At 64.6% G+C, this 17,197-nt stretch overlaps 1 protein-coding gene across 1 annotated transcript; it reads right to left on the bottom strand.

Annotated features, from left to right (window-relative positions):
• Nucleotides 1–765: 765 nt before the first annotated feature.
• LOC121063347 (helicase SRCAP-like) lies at nt 766–16,940 on the bottom strand. The gene is given in 13 exon segments (XM_040543768.1): nt 766–1,110; nt 1,228–1,353; nt 1,356–1,558; nt 2,958–3,053; nt 4,527–4,616; nt 7,543–7,618; nt 7,705–7,868; nt 8,492–8,660; nt 11,873–12,013; nt 12,917–13,102; nt 14,329–14,514; nt 16,559–16,719; nt 16,803–16,940. Coding segments are annotated over 11 exon segments (1,752 nt in total). The 5' UTR covers nt 14,500–14,514; nt 16,559–16,719; nt 16,803–16,940; the 3' UTR covers nt 766–780.
• Between the last annotated feature and the right edge of the window lie 257 nt (nt 16,941–17,197).

Genomic DNA, 17,197 nt, shown 5'->3' with positions numbered 1-17,197 from the left:
CCCTACAAAAACCCTACAAATACCCCACAGCACCCAAGGGTGCTCAAAGCCTACCTAGATGGACCCCAAAGACCCTACGAAGACCCTACAAAGACCCCACAGCACCCAAGGGTGCTCAAAGCCTACCTACATGGACCCCAAAGACCCTACGAAGACCCCAGAGCACCCAAGGGTGCCCAAAGCCTACCTAGATAGATCCCAAAGACCCTACGAAGACCCTATAAAGACCCCACAGCACCCAAGGGTGCCCGAAGCCTACCTACATGGACCCCAAAGACCCTACGAAGACCCCAGAGCACCCAAGGGTGCCCAAAGCCTACCTAGATAGATCCCAAAGACCCTACGAAGACCCTATAAAGACCCCACAGCACCCAAGGGTGCCCGAAGCCTACCTACATGGACCCCAAAGACCCTACGAAGACCCCAGAGCACCCAAGGTTGCCCAAAGCCTACCTAGATAGATCCCAAAGACCCTACGAAGACCCTATAAAGACCCCAGAGCACCCAAGGGTGCCCGAAGCCTACCTAGATGGACCCCAAAGACCCTACGAAGACCCAAAAGCACCCAAGGGTGCCCAAAGCCTACCTAGATAGATCCCAAAGACCCTACGAAGACCCCACAGCACCCAAGGGTGCTCAAAGCCTACCTACATGGACCCCAAAGACCCTACGAAGACCCCAGAGCACCCAAGGGTGCCCGAAGCCTACCTACATGGACCCCAAAGACCCTACAAAGACCCTACAAAGACCCCACAGCACCCAAGGGTGCCCAAAGCCTACCTAGGCAGGCCCCAAAACCTCACGAAGCCCGACCCAGCCTTGACCTACCTCAACCCAACCACGCGCGACCCCCCCCAGACGCCCCGGGAGAGCCCCAGGACGCCCCGCCCCGGGGGGAGGCGCCCCCCCCTGCACCCTTGGGTGCCCCTCACCCTTCTCGCAGGCCAGGTGGGCGAGCAGGGAGATGGTCTGGATGGTCTTGCCCAGCCCCATCTCGTCGGCCAGGATGCCGTTGAGCTTCTTCTCGTACATGGTGACCAGCCAGTCCAGCCCGATGTGCTGGTACTCCCGCAGCGTCCCCCGCAGCAGGTGGGGGATGGGCGTCTTCACCTGCCCCGAAAACAAGGCGGGGGGGGGGGGGGGGGAACACCCCAAAAGTGGGCTCCGACTGCCCCCCGGGGGTGGCGGCGGGGGGCGGGTGGGGGGGAGGGGAGCGGCGGGGGGCACCTGGGTGGTGGCCAAGGTGTAGCCCTTGGGCTGGAGGCTCTCGGCGGCGGCGGCGATGTCGGTGATCTCTTTTTTGGGGGCCGGGGGCGGCGGGGGGGCGGTGGGGGGGGCCCCCCGGGGTGCTCCTGGGCGCCGGCGGCGGGGGAGGCGGCTTCGGGGGCGGGGGGGGGCCGCGGGGCTTCGGCCTCGTCGTCGTCGTCCTCCTCCTCCTCCTCCTCTTCCTCCTCCTCCTCGTCCTCCTCCTCCTCCTCGTCCTCTTCGTCCTCCTCGTCCTCCTCCTCCTCGTCTTCCTCCTCCTCCTCTTCCTCGTCGCTGTCGGCCGCCGGGGAATCTACGCGGGGTGGTGGGGGGTGGGTGCTGGGCCCTGGGGGGCACCCGTGGGTGCCTATGGCACCCATAGGGGGCCCTACGGCACCTATGACGGGTCCTATGGCACCTATAGGGGGGATCTGGGACCCCAGGATCGCCCTACGGCACCCAGGGGTGGCGCTATAGCACCTAAGGGTGCCCCTATGGTGCCTATATAGGACCCTATAGCATTTAAGGTGGCCCTATGGCGTCCATATAGGACCAGAGCAGACCCTATGGCACCCAGGGGTGACCCTATGGTGTCCATAGGGGACCAGAGCAGACCCTATGGCGCCCAGCGTTGGCCCTATAGCACCTAAGGGTGGCCCTATGGCGTCCATACAGGACCAGAGCAGACCCTATGGCACCCAGGGGCGACCCTATGGTGCCCGTATAGGACCAGAGAAGACCCTATAGCATGTAAGGTGGCCCTGTGGTGTCCATATGGGACCAGAGCAGACCCTACGGCACCCAAGGGTGGCCTTATGGTGCCCATACGGTGTTAAGAGCAGACCCTATGACACCCAGGGTGGGCCCTATAGCACCTAAGGGTGGCCCTATGGTGTCCATATAGGACTAGAGAAGAGCCTATAGCATCTAAGGTGGCCCCGTGGTGTCCATATAGGACCAGAGCAGACCCTAGAGCACCCAGAGGTGGCCCTATGGTGCCCATATAGCACTGAGGAAGACCCTACAGCACCTAAAGGTGGCCTTATGGTGCCCATATAAGACCTGCAAAGACCCTACAACACCTAAGGGTGACCCTATGGCGCCTGTACAGGACCAGAAAAGACCCTATGGCACCTAAGGGTGACCCCACGATGTCCGTATAGGACCAGAGAAGACCCTATAGCACCCAGAAATGGCCTTATGGTGTCCATACAGCATGAGGTGAGACCCTACGGCACCCAAGGGTGGCCCTATTGTGCCCATATAGTACGAGGGAAGACCCTATAGCACCTAAGGCTGGCCCTATTATGCCGATATAGGACCACGGAAGACCCTATATTACCTAAGAGTGACCCTACGGTACCCATATAGTACGAGATAAGACCCTACAGCACCCACGGGTGGCCCCATGACGTCCCTATAGCACCAAAGAAGACCCTATGGCACCTGGGGGTGACCCCATGATGTCCGTGTACCGCCAGAGAAGACCCTATAGCACCCAAGGGTGGCTTTGTGGTGTCTATACGGTACCAGAGAAGACCCTATGGCACCCAAGGGTGGCCCTATAGCACCCAAGGGTGGCCCTATAGCACCCAAGGGTGGCCCTATGGCACCCAAGGACGGCCCTACGGCCCCTGCGGGCGGCCCTACGGCACCCAAGGGTGCCCCTACGGCACCCAAGGCGCCCCCCCAGCACCCAGGGGTGCCCCTACCCGAGCGGGTGCTGCTGGCGCCCCGCGGGGAGTCGCAGTCGGAGTCGGCGAAGGCGCCGGCGTACTGCTGCAGCAGCTCCTCCATCGGCAGCGCGCCTGCGGGAACACGCGCGGCACACCGGTCCCCACCGGTCCCCTCCGTGTCCCCCCGGGTCCTTCCCGGGTCCCTTCCGTGTCCCCACGGCCTTCCCATGTCCCCCCGCCTCCTTCCCACGTTCCACGGCCCCCCGCGTGCCCTTCCCATGTCCCTTCCGTGTCCCCACGTGTCCCTTCCGTGTCCCCACGTGTCCCTTCCGTGTCCCCCTTCCCACGTCCTCACGTGTCCTTTTCACGTCCCACCTGTCCCTTCCCTTCTCTCCCCACGTCCCTTCCGTGTCCCCGTGTGTCCCTTCCGTGTCCCACACGTGTCCTTCCCACGTCCCCACGTGTCCCTTCCACGTCCCCCACCCGTGTCCCTCTCCACGTGTCCCCACGTCCCTACCCGTGCCCTCACATGGCCCCACGTTGCCACGTCCCCACGTCCCCGTGTGTCCCTTCTCGTGTCCCCACGCGTCCCTATGTCCCTGTGCCCCATCTCACGTCCCCGCACCGCTCCCCAGACGTCCTCACGCGTGTCCCCGTGTCCCTTCTCACGTCCCCCCCGTGTCCCCACGTCCTCGTGTCCCTTCTCATGTCCCCACGCACCGTCACACGTCCCCGTGTCCCTTCCCGCGTCCCCACATCCCCTCACGTCCCCTGCTCGTGTCCCCACCTGTGTCCCCGTGTCCCCATGTTCCCCCACATGTCCTCCTGTCCCCACATGTCCCCCCCACGTGTCCCCATGTCCTTTTCTGTCCCCCCACGTCCCTTCTCACGTCCCCACGTGTCCCCACGTCCCTTCTCATGTCCCGTGTGTCCCCCGTCCCTTGTCACACCCCCACACGTGTCCCCATGTCCCCACACCCCTTCTGTCCCCCCCCAACCTGCCCCCACGTCTCTTCTCACGTCCCCGCGCATCCCAACGTCCCTTTTGTTCCCCCCCCGTGCCCCCACGTCCCTCCTGTCCCCCCCCCCGTGTCCCCCCGTGTCCCCACGTCCCTCCCGTCCCCCCCCGTGTCCCCACGTCCCTCCCGTCCCCCCCCCGTGCCCCCACGTCCCTCCCGTCCCCCCCCGTGCCCCCACGCCCCCCCGTGTCCCCCCGTGTCCCCACGTCCCTCCCGTCCCCCCCCCATCCCCCCCCGTGTCCCCACGTCCCTCCCGTCCCCCCCCGTGTCCCCACGTCCCTCCCGTCCCCCCCCGTGTCCCCACACCCCCCCCGTGTCCCCGCGCCCCCCCCGTGTTCCCCCCGTGTCCCCACGTCCCTCCCGTCCCCCCCCCGTGTCCCCGCGCCCCGCCGGCCGGTCCCACTGCCACGGGGCACGCGGCCGTGACGCGGGGCCGCGGGCGCTCGCTGTGCGCACCGGCTACCAAACCCGGGCCCGGTGGGGATGGGGGGCGGGCGGGGGCCTGTGTAGGTGCGGGGGGGCACCCGAGGGTGCTGGGGGGGGCCCCCCGAGGGTGCTGGGGGGGGCCCAGGGGTGCTGGTCCTACCCTCGCGGGCCAGGTCGTCCAGCTCCTGCTGGTGGTCCACGTCGCCCTCCAGGCGCTCCTGCGCCGCGATCGTCTCCTCCTCGTCCTCGCCTGCCGGGGAGGGGGGGGAAAGGCTCGGGGGGGTGAAAAAAACCCAAAAAGCGGGTCCCTGACCCCAAAAAGCGGGACCCTGACCTTAAAAACGGGACCCCGACCCCAAAAAGCGGGACCCCGACCCCCAAAAATGGGACCCCGACCCCCAAAAATGGGACCCCGACCCCCAAAAAGCAGGACCCCGACCCCCAAAAAGCAGGACCCCGACCCCCAAAAAGCGGGACCCCGACCCCCAAAAAGCGGGACCTTGACCCCGACCTTAAAAATGGGACCTTGACCCCAAAAAACGGGACCCTGACCCCAAAAAAGCAGGACCCTGACCTTAAAAATGAGACCTTGACCCCAAAAAGCGGGACCCCGACCCCAAAAAGCGGGACCCCGACCCCAAAAACGGGACCTTGACCCCGACCTTCAAAACGGGACCTTGACCCCAAAAAACAGGACATTGACCCCAAAAAACAGGACCCTGACCTTAAAAATGGGACCTTGACCCCAAAAAACGGGACCCTGACCCCAAAAAGTGGGACCCCGACCTTAAAAGCAGGACCTTGACTCCAAAAAGCGGGACCCCGGCCCCCAAAAATGGGACCTTGACCCCAAAAAGCGGGACCCTGACCCCAAAAACGGGACCTGACCCCAAAAAACGGGACCCTGACCCCAAAAAACGGGACCCTGACCCCAAAAAAGTGGGACCCCGACCCCAAAAAGCGGGACCCTGACCTTAAAAACGGGACCTTGACCCCAAAAAGCAGGACCCCGACCCCGAAGGATGGGTGAGAAAAGACCCCAAAAAAACAACTCACAAAACCCCCCAAACCAGGTCCCCCACCCCAAAAAACGGGTCCAAGAGCCCCAGGATGGGTGCCAAGACCTCTCCGGTGGGTGCCAGACCCCAAAAACCTGCCCCCGGACCCCAAAACCAGAGGTCAGACCTCCTAAAACAGACGTCAGACCCCAAAAAAGAGGTCCCACACCCCAAGCCCATCCCCTAGCCCCCCGAAACCAGGCCCCAGACCCCAAAACCCATCCCCCAGACTCCAAACCCAGCCCCCAGACCCCCTAAAATAGATGGCAGACCCCAAAAGAGAGGCCCCAGACCCCCAAAACAGATGTCAGACCCCAAAAAAGAGGCCCCAGACCCCAAAAACCTGCCCCTGGGCCCCCAAAACCTGCCCCCAGACCCCAAAAAAGAGGCCCCAGACCCCAAAAGAGAAGCCCCAGACCCCAAAAACCCAGCCCCCACCACCCCAAAACAGATGTCAGACCCCAAAAAAGAGGCCCCAGACCCCAAAAGAGAGGCCCCAGACCCCCAAAAGAGAGGCCCCAGACCCCAAAAAGAGAGGCCCCAGACCCCAAAAACCTGCCCCTGGGCCCCCAAAACCTGCCCCCAGACCCCAAAAAACAGGCCCCAGACCCCAAAAGAGAAGCCCCAGACCCCAAAAACCCAGCCCCCAGCCCCACAAACCCAGCCCCCACCACCCCAAAACAGATGTCAGACCCCAAAAGAGAGGCCCCAGACCCCAAAAGAGAGGCCCCAGACCCCAAAAGAGAGGCCCCAGACCCCAAAACCCAGCCACCAAGCCCCCTAAAATAGATGTCAGACCCCAAAAGAGAGGCCCCAGACCCCAAAAACCTGCCCCTGGGCCCCCAAAACCCGCCCCTGGGCCCCCTAAAATAGATGTCAGACCCCAAAAAAGAGGCCCCAGACCCCAAAAGAGAGGCCCCAGACCCCCAAAAGAGAGGCCCCAGACCCCCAAAAGAGAGGCCCCAGACCCCAAAAACCTGCCCCTGGGCCCCCAAAACCTGTCCCCAGACCCCAAAAAGGAGGCCCCAGACCCCCAAAGAGAGGCCCCAGACCCCCAAACCCAGCCACCAAGCCCACTAAAATAGATGTCAGACCCCAAAAAAAGAGGCCCCAGACCCCAAAAACCTGCCCCTGAGCCCCGAAACTCCCCTCCCAGACCCCAAACCCATCCCCCAGACCCCTCATAATAGATGTCAGACCCCAAAAGAGAGGCCCCAGACCCCAAAAACCTGCCCCTGGGCCCCCAAAACCCGCCCCTGGGCCCCCTAAAATAGATGTCAGACCCCAAAAAAGAGGCCCCAGACCCCAAAAGAGAAGCCCCAGACCCCAAAAACCCAGCCCCCAGCCCCACAAACCCGGCCCCCACCACCCCAAAACAGATGTCAGACCCCAAAAAAGAGGCCCCAGACCCCAAAAGAGAGGCCCCAGACCCCAAAAGAGAGGCCCCAGACCCCCAAACCCAGCCCCCAGACCCCCAAAACAGATGTCAGACCCCAAAAAAGAGGCCCCAGACCCCAAAAACCTGCCCCTGGGCCCCCAAAACCCGCCCCTGGGCCCCCTAAAATAGATGTCAGACCCCAAAAAAGAGGCCCCAGACCCCAAAAGAGAGGCCCCAGACCCCAAAAGAGAGGCCCCAGACCCCAAAAACCTGCCCCTGGGCCCCCAAAACCTGTCCCCAGACCCCAAAAAGGAGGCCCCAGACCCCCAAAGAGAGGCCCCAGACCCCCAAACCCAGCCACCAAGCCCCCTAAAATAGATGTCAGACCCCAAAAAAGAGGCCCCAGACCCCAAAAACCTGCCCCTGAGCCCCGAAACTCCCCTCCCAGACCCCAAACCCATCCCCCAGACCCCTCATAATAGATGTCAGACCCCAAAAGAGAGGCCCCAGACCCCAAAAACCTGCCCCTGGGCCCCCAAAACCCGCCCCTGGGCCCCCTAAAATAGATGTCAGACCCCAAAAAAGAGGCCCCAGACCCCAAAAGAGAAGCCCCAGACCCCAAAAACCCAGCCCCCAGCCCCACAAACCCGGCCCCCACCACCCCAAAACAGATGTCAGACCCCAAAAGAGAGGCCCCAGCCCCCCAAAGAGAGGCCCCAGCCCCCCAAATCCCCCCTCACCCTCCTCATCCTCGGCCGCGAACTCCTCGTCCTCCTCGCGGGGCTCCCAGGGCCGCTTGTCCCTGCGCAGCAGCGCCTGGGGGGGGGGGGGAGAAGGACACGAGGGGGGTGACAACGGGGTTGGGGACACCGGGGGGGGGGTTGGGGACACGGGGGGGGTACCTGGGGGGGCAGGGAGCGCAGCAGCTCCTCGAGGGGCAGCTCCCCCTCGCGCTTGAGCAGCTCGAGCTCGCGGCGCCGCGCTGCGGGGTCGGCGCCCGCCCGCCGCTCCTCCCGCTCCAGCGTGGCCTCGTCGTCCGACTGCTCCTGCGGCTCGAAGTCCCCGTCTGGGGGGGGGGGGGGGAGGGGGGGGGGGTCGGCACCCTTGGGTGGCGCCCGGCGCCCACCCCCGGGCACACGGATGCCTCCTGGGGCGGCGGTGCCGGCGCCCCCGCTCCCAGTTTGGCCCCATCGCAGCACCCCTGGGTGCCCCTCGCCCCTATTTCTCCCCACCCCAGCACCCCAGGGTGCCCCTTACCCCCGTTTCTCCCCCATATCCCCCATCCCAGCACCCCAGGGTGCCCCTTACCCCCTTGTTTCCCCCCATATCCCCCATCCCAGCACCCTTGGGTGCCCCTTACCCCCGTTTCTCCCCCATATCCCCCATCCCAGCACCCCCGGGTGCCCCTTACCCCCTTTTTTTCCCCCATATCCCCCATCCCAGCACCCCAGGGTGCCCCTTACCCCCTTTTTTCCCCCATATCCCCCATCCCAGCACCCCAGGGTGCCCCTTACCCCCTTTTTTCCCCCCATATCCCCCATCCCCAGCACCCCCGGGCGCCCCTCGTCCCCATCCCTCCCCCCCCCGGCACCCCAGGGCGCCCCCCCTCCCCCTCCCGGCACCCCCGGGGCGCCCCCCCCCCCCCCCCCGGCACCCCGGGGCGCCCCCCCTCCCCCCCCCGGCACCCACCCTCGTCCTCCCCGCGGGCGGCGGGGGCGGGGCGGTGCCGGGGGGCGTTGAGGCTGCGGCTGAGCAGGTCGGAGTACTTCTCCGTCTGCCCCACGATGAAGTCGAGCTGCAGGTCCAGCGCCTTCTTGCGCTTCTCCTCCAGCCGCGACTGCTGCTTGAACTGCACCACCTGCGGCGGCACCCACGGGTGCCCTCAGCGCCCGGCCCACCGCGAGCGCCCCAAGGCGAGCCGAGGGCCGCCCAAGGGCGCCCAACGTCGACCCACGGGCGCCCGACGGCCACCAGGGGCACCCGACGGCAACCCAAGGGCACCCAATATCGACCCAACGGGCACCCAACGGCCACCAGGGGCACCCAACGGCAACCCAGGGGCACCCAATATCAACCCAACGGGCACCCGACGGCCACCAGGGGCACCCGATGGCAACCCAAGGGCACCCAACGGCCACCAGGAGCACCCAACGGCAACCCAAGGGCACCCAATATCGACCCAACGGGCACCCAACGGCCACCAGGGGCACCCAACGGCAACCCAGGGGCACCCAATATCAACCCAAGGGCACCCGACGGCCACCAGGAGCACCCGACGGCAACCCAAGAGCACCCAATATCGACCCAACGGGCACCCAACGGCCACCACGGGCACCCAACGGCAACCCAAGGGCACCCAATATCAACCCAACGGGCACCCAATGGCCACCAGGGGCACCCAGCGGCAACCCAACGGGTACCCAATGGCCACCAGGAGCACCCGATGGCAACCCAAGGGCCACCACGGGCACCCAACATCGACCCAAGGGCGCCCGACGGCAACCCAACGAGCACCCAATGGCCACCATGGGCAACCAAAGGGCACCCGACGGCCACCAGGGGCACCCGATGGCAACCCAAGGGCACCCAACGGCCACCAGGAGCACCCAACGGCAACCCAAGGGCACCCAATATCGACCCAACGGGCACCCAACGGCCACCAGGGGCACCCAACGGCAACCCAGGGGCACCCAATATCAACCCAAGGGCACCCGACGGCCACCAGGAGCACCCGACGGCAACCCAAGAGCACCCAATATCGACCCAACGGGCACCCAACGGCCACCACGGGCACCCAACGGCAACCCAAGGGCACCCAATATCAACCCAACGGGCACCCAATGGCCACCAGGGGCACCCAGCGGCAACCCAACGGGTACCCAATGGCCACCAGGAGCACCCGATGGCAACCCAAGGGCCACCACGGGCACCCAACATCGACCCAAGGGCGCCCGACGGCAACCCAACGAGCACCCAATGGCCACCATGGGCAACCAAAGGGCACCCAACGGCCACCAGGAGCACCCGATGGCAACCCAAGGGCCACTACAGGCACCCAACAGGCACCCAATGGCCACCAGGAGCACCCAACGGCAACCCAAGGGCACCCGACGGCAACCCAACGAGCACCCAATGGCCACCATGGGCAACCAAAGGGCACCCAACGGCCACCACAGGCACCCAACAGCCACCAGGAGCACCCGATGGCAACCCAAGGGCCACCACGGGCACCCAACAGGCACCCAATGGCCACCAGGAGCACCCAACGGCAACCCAAAGGCACCCGACGGCAACCCAACGAGCACCCAATGGCAACCCAACGAGCACCCAATGGCCACCATGGGCAACCAAAGGGCACCCAACGGCCACCACAGGCACCCAACAGGCACCACGGGCACCCAACATCAACCCAAGGGCACCCAACGGCAACCAAACGGGCACCCAACGGCCACCAGGAGCACCCAAAGGCAAACCAAGGGCACCCAATGGCCATCGCGGGCACCCAACGGCCACCACAGGCACCCAGCGGGCACCGGGGGCACCCGACGGCCACCAGGAGCACCCGACGGCAACCCAAGGGCCACCATGGGCACCCAACGTCGACCCAAAGGGCACCCAATGGCCACCGTGGCCAACCAGTGGGCACCCAACGCCCACCGCAGGCACCCAAGGGCCACTGTGGCCAACCAACGAGCACCCAACGGCCACCAGGAGCACCCAACGGCAACCCAAGGGCCACCAGGGGCACCCAACATCAACCCAATGGCCACTGTGGGCACCCAACGGCAAGCCAATGGGCACCCAAGGGCCACAAGGAGCACCCAACGGGCACCCAAGGGCCACTGGGGGCACCCAACGGGCACCATGGCCAACCAGTGGGCACCCAATGGCCACCAGGGGCACCCAACGTCAACCCAACGGCCACTGTGGGCACCCAAGGGGCACCCAATGGCCACCATGGGCAACCAGCGAGCACCCAATGGCCACTGGGGGCACCATGGGCAACCAACATCAATCCCATGGCCACCGGGGCACCCAACGGCCACCAAGGGCACCCGATGTCAACCCAACGCGCACCCGGTGGCCACTGGGGGCACCCAACGGCCACCACGGGCAACCAACAAGCACCTAACGGCCACCGTGGCCAACCAATGAGCACCCAATGGCCACCAGGGGCACCCAACGGCCACCGTGGGCAACCTACGTGAAGCCGACATCAAGCATGGGCAACTGGTAGCCATTATGGGCAACCAATGTCAACCCAATGGCCACCACGGGCACCCAACGGCCACCACAAGTGACAATTGGCCACCATGGACCACCAGTGACAAGGCTGTGGCCACCACGAGCAACCAGTGGCCACCTAAGAGCCACCCAATGGCCACCACGGGCAACCAACGGCCACCCAAGAACCACCAGAGCCACCCAACGGCCACCGTGGGCAACCAACGGCCAACCAATGACCACTGTGGGCCACCAACATCGACCCAAAAACCACCACGGCCACCCAAGGGCCACTGTGGGCAACCACCGGCCACCCAGCGCGAGGGCAGCGACGCGTCAGCACAAAATGGCTGCCGGGCAAGCGGTGAAGGCAATGGTGGCCGCCTCAGGGAGTTTGGTAGCCCAAGCGTGCTAGGAGAGGGGGCAGCGAGCGCTTCTGGGTGGTGGCCACCTGGGAAAACTTGGTGGTCCAGGACGGTCGGGTACGGGGTGAACCTGAGGGTGCCCGAAGCATGTGGTGGCCACCGAGATGATTTGGTAGCCCACTGCTAGCCCGCTAGGGTGCTCCAAGGGGTGGTGGCCACCCGGAGGAGTTACTGGTCGCTCAAAAGCCTTGCTGGCCCAAAATGGGGTTGGGGACACGGTGCCGAGCACCCACGGGTTCCCAGAGCGTGGTGGCCACCTCGAGGACGTTGGTAGCCCAAGGGTGGTTGGGGAGGTGCCGCTGAGCCCCCGTGGGCGCCCTGGCTGCCGCTGAGCCCACCACCGAGAGAAGAACACGGAGGAGCTCCACCGAGACCCGGCGGCCGCCCGGTAGCCACCCGGCGCCGCCCGGTAGCCACCCACCTTCTCCACGTTGCTCCAGAACTGCTTGACCTCCTTGGCGATGGCGGCGGCCACGCGGCGCAGCTTGGCCTGCTCCTCCCGCTTGGCCCGCTCCTCCTTCTGCCGCTGCTCCTCGTGGTGCCGCATCACCATCCGCACCACCTGCGGGGCACCCGGGGGTGGGGGGGCACCCATGGGTGGGGGTGGGCACCCATGGGGGGCACGCCCGGACCGCCGCGGAGCACCCAAAGCCACCCCAAGAACCCTACAACCTCCTGGCTCCTCGTGGTGCCCAGCGCCACGGCCCCAAAAGCCCTCCCAGACGCCCCCAACGCTTCCCCACCAACCCTTATAGGGCCGACCCCACCCCAAATGACCCCAAAACCCCTCTCGGATGCCCCCAGAGCTTCTCCAGCGGCCATTATAGGGTTGAGCCTACCCCAAATGACCCCAAAACCCCTCTCAGATGCCACCAGAGGTTCTCCAGCGGCCGTTAGAGGGCCGACCCAACCCCAAAACGCCTCCTAGATGCCACCAGAACTTCCCCGCCAACCATTATAGGGCCAAACCAACCCCAAATGTCCCCCCAAACCCCTCCTAGATGCCACCAGAGGTTCTCCCGTGGCCATTATAGGGAATAACCAACCCCCAAACCCCTCTCAGCTTCCCCACCAACCCTTATAGGGCCGACCCAACCCCAAATGACCCCAAAACCCCTCTCAGAGGCCCCCAGAGCTTCTCCAGCGGCCATTATAGGGTTGAACCGACCCCAAAACCCCTTCTAGATACCTCCAGAGCTCTCCACCAGCCATTATAGGGTTAAAGCTACCCCAAATGACCCCCAAACCCCTCCTAGATACCACCAGAGCTTCCCCACCAACCCTTATAGGGCCGACCCAACCCCAAATGACCCCAAAACCCATCCCAGATGCCCCCAGAGCTTCTCCAGCGGCCTTTATAGGGCTGACCCAACCCCCAAAGCCCTCCCAGCTTCCCCACCGACCGTTACAGGGCCGACCCAACCCCGCCCCGTCCCCCGGCGGCCGTTACGGGGTCGGGGCGCACCTTGCGGGCGACGCCGCGCTTCCAGCGGCGCTCCTGGGCGAAGTCTGCGGCCAGCCACTGCATCTCCTCGCAGAGGTAGTCCCAGTGCACCTTGGGGCGCGCCGGCTCCGGCACCTTGGGCAGGCGCCGCAGCGACCAGAAGCCCTCGCGCTTCATCTCGGCCACGCGGTGCTCCACCTCCGCCTCCTGCGCGGCCCTACAGTCAGCCGGACCCCGAAACCACCCCAAAGCAGCCCAAATCCTCCCAAAACCGCTCTAAGTGCTCCAAAGCCACCTTCAAACCTCGAAAAAAACCACTCTAAATGCACCCGGAACCACCCTAAAGCACCCCACCCCCCCCCAAAAACCCCTCAAAAATTCCCCTAAATCTCCCCAAGCCTCCTTAAATGCCCCCAAAGCACCCCAAATCTGTCCCAAGCCACCCCAAACCACCCTAAAACTTCCCAAAAAACTCTAAATGCCCCCAAAACCACCCTAAAGCACTCTAATCCCCCCAGCCCCCCATAAAACCCCCCTAAATCCCTCAAAAATCCCCCTAAATCCCTCCACCCCCCCAAAGTCTCCCCCAAATCCCCCCCAACCCGCCCAAATCCTCCCCAACGCCCCCCAAGTACTCCCCAACTGCCCCCAAAACCACCCTAAATCCCCCCAAGGGCCCCCAAAGTGCCCCCAAAGCCACCCTAAATCCTCCCAAAACCACACTGGAACCCCAAAGCCACACTAAATGCCCTCAAAACCACCCTAAATCGCCCCAAACCTCCCCTAAATCCCCCCAAACGCCCCCTAAAACCCCCCTAAATCCCCCCAACCTCCCCTAAAACCACCCTAAATCCCTCCAAACCCTCTGAAGTGCCCCCAAAGCCACCCCAAATCCTGACAGACCCCCCCCTCAAGTGCCCCCAAAGCCCCCACCATGCTCCGCCAGCTTTGTTCTGCTCCCAATTCTCCCCTAAAATCCCCCAAAACGGGCCCACGCAGGGCCAAGCCTTCTCTGAGCACTGCTACAGGACTGAGCAACCCCATCTATCATCCCAAATCCCCTAAGCTTACCCCAAATCCCCCACTTTTCCCCCAAAACCAGACCCAGGTTAGAGCAGAGATTCTCAGCTGCCTGCTATGAGCTTGAGCCAACCCCAAAACCCCCCAAAACGCCCTAAATCCCCCCCAAAACCCCCACAGAAATTCTTTAGGGCTTTCTATAGGATCACGCCAGCCCCATTTATTGCTCAAAACCCCCCTAAAATCCCCCCAAAAGCCCCCAATTGTCACCTTGACCCCCCTAAACTCCCCCCAGCCCCCCCCCCCATTAGAGCAGAGATTCTCTGATGTCTATTATAAGGTTGAGCCCATCCCCAAACCCCCGGAATCGACCCCAAAACCCCCAGAATCGACCCCAAAAGGGCATCACTCACATGCTTGGCCTGCTCGGCGATCTCGGCGTGGGTCTTGTCCCAGAGGCTGGGGGGCTCCGGGGGGCCGGGGGGGCCATCGGGCCGGGAGGGGGCGGCGGGGGAGGAGGCGGGGGGCGAGACGCTGCCGGGGGAGCCCGAGGAGGCGGGGGACACCGGGTTGCTGCCCGTCATTCTGCCTGCAGGGAGCTGCCGGACATGGGGGGGTCAGGGGGGGCTCTTGGGGGGGTTATAGGGTCTGGGGGGGGGGATTGGGGGAGATTTGGGGGGGCTATAGGGAAGCTGGGTGAGATCTGGGGGGATTAGGTAGGATTTGGGGGCGCTATGGGGGGGTTTGGGGGAGATTTGGGGGGGTATTGGGGGCTTTGGCAGTGCTATGGGGGGATAAGGTGGGATTTGGGGGGGCTATGGGGGGATAAGGTGGGATTTTGGGGGGCTATGGGGGGGATAAGGTGGGATTTGGGGGGGCTATGGGGGGGATAAGGTGGGATTTGGGGAGGATTAGGCGGGATTTGGCAGAGCTATGGGGGGTTCGGGGATGATTTGGGGGGGCTGTGGGGGCTTCAGGTGGGATTTGGAGGGACTACGGGGGGTTTGGTGGAGATTTGGGGGGGCTACGGGGGGACTAGGTGGGATTTGGGGGGGCTGTGGGGGAGATTTAGGGGAGCTATGGGGGCTTTGAGGTGGATTAGGTGGGATTTGGGGGGGCTATGGGGGGTTTGAGGGGGATCTGGGGGGGATTAGGTGGGACTACGGGGGCTTTGAGGGGGATTAGGTGGGATTTAGGGGGGCTATGGGGGTTTGGGGGAGATCTGGGGGGGGATTAGGTGGGATTTGGAGGGGCTATGGGGGTTCGGGGGAGATTTGGGGGGCTATGGGGGGGATTAGGTGGGATTTAGGGGGGCTATGGGGATGATTTGGGGGGGTTAGGTGGAATTTGGGGGGGCTATGGGGGCTTTGAGGGAGATTTTGGGGGACTACGGGGGGTTTGAGGGAGATCTGGGGGGGGATTAGGTAGGATTTGGAGGAGCTATGGGGGGTTTGGGGGAGATTTAGGGGGATTAGGTGGAAACTGGGGGGGCTATGGGGGATTAGGTGGGATTTGGGGGGGCTATGGGAGGTTTGGGGGGATCAGATGGGAATTGGGGGGCGCTATGGGGGGTTATGGGAAGATTTAGGGGGATTAATTGAGATTTGGGGGGGCTGTGGGGGGAATGGGTGAGATTTTGGGGGATTAAGTGGGATTTGGAGGGGCTATGGGGGGGTTGGGGAGATTCAGGGGGGCTATGGGTGAGATTTGGGGTGACTGGGTGGGATTTGGGGGGGGCTATGGGGATTCTGGTGAGATTTGGCGGGGTTACAGGGGGTTTAGGTGAGACTTAAGGGGGGATTTGGGGGGTATTGGGGGGGTCAGACGAGGTTTGGGGGGGGCTCTGGGGGTTCTGAGTGAGGTTTGGGGGGCCCAGATGACTCGTGGGGGGTTTATGGGGGGTGCAGATGAGGTTTGGGGGGGCTTTGGGGGTTCTGGGTGAGGTTTTGGGGGGCCTTTATGAGCCTTAAGGGATCTGCAGGGTATGTAGAGAAGATCGGGGGGGGGGGGGGGGGGCTTTGGGGGGTCTGAGTTGGGTTTGGGGGGGCTTTGGGGGCTGGAGATGAGATTTGGGGGGGGGGGGCTTAACGGTGTATTTGGAGATCTGTAGGGTACGGAGTCGAATTTGGGGGGGTCACAGACAAGTCGAGGGGGATCTATGGGGTTTGGGGGGGGGGCTACGAGGGGGGTGGGTGAGATCTGGGGGGGCTTTGTGGGGTTTGGGGGGGCTACAAGGGGTTTGGGTAAGATCTGGGGGGGCTTTGCGGGGTGTGGGTGAGGTCTGGGGAGGCTTTGTGGGGTGTGGGTGAGGTCTGGGGGGGCTTTGTGGGGTGTGGGTGGGATTTGGGGGGGGGCTTTGCGGGGTGTGGGTGGGATTTGGGGGGGGGCTTTGTGGGGTGTGGGTGAGGTCTGGGGGGGGCTTTGTGGGGCGTGGGTGAGATCTGGGGGGGCTTTGTGGGGTGTGGGTGAGGTCTGGGAGTCCCAAATCAATTGGGGGGCGGCCCTACGGGGGGGCCGCGGGTGCGATTTGGGGTCACTCCCGGACCCCACAGCCAACTGGGGGGGGGGGGGGGCCAAACCAAATTTAGGGGGGGTCCCGCCCCGCTGGAGCCCCCCCCCGGGGGCTGGGGGGCTTTCACTCACCTCGGGGCGCAGCGGCGGGTGCTGGGGGGGGGCCCCGGGGGGGCCCGCCGGCCCCAGGGGCTGCTGGGAGGAAGGGGCCTCATCCTGCTCCGGCGGCCGCCGGGAGGAGCCGTCCAGCTCCTGGGCGCCCTGGCGGCCCAGCCTGCGCTCCGCCGAGCCGCCTGGAATTGGGGGGGGGAGGGGGGCACCTTTAGGGGCTGCCCCCCCACCCACGGGTGCCCCCCCGGGGGTGCTCAGCACCCACCTGTGTGCGCTGGGCCCTCCTCGTCCTCCTCACACTCCACTTCCACGGTGTCGGTGGCGCGGCGGGGGGCGCTCCTGGGGGGGCGGGGGGGAACGGGGGGGGGTGGTTTGGGTGCTGGGACCCCCCCCCCCAGCACCCTGAGGTGGGTGCTGGGACCCCCCCACACCGAAGAGGATGACCGAAAGTGGGGGTTCTGGCCCCAAAATGCGACATTTTTGCCATATTACCTTGGATCAGGCCATATTTACCTCATGTCCGGACCCCGTTACCTCGCACCGGCCCCCTTATCCCATATCAGGACCCCATTGTCCCATATTGGGCCCTTTTTACCCCAAAACGGCCCCGTTACCTCATATCAGGACCCCGTTGTCCCCTATTAAGCCCTTTTTACCCCA

The sequence above is a fragment of the Cygnus olor genome, unplaced genomic scaffold (assembly GCF_009769625.2).
Source record: "Cygnus olor isolate bCygOlo1 unplaced genomic scaffold, bCygOlo1.pri.v2 scaffold_207_ctg1, whole genome shotgun sequence".
NCBI classification, from domain to species: Eukaryota; Metazoa; Chordata; class Aves; order Anseriformes; family Anatidae; genus Cygnus; species Cygnus olor.
Note: the sequence above shows the minus strand (reverse complement) of the source record. Positions and strands in the feature narration are given on the sequence as shown.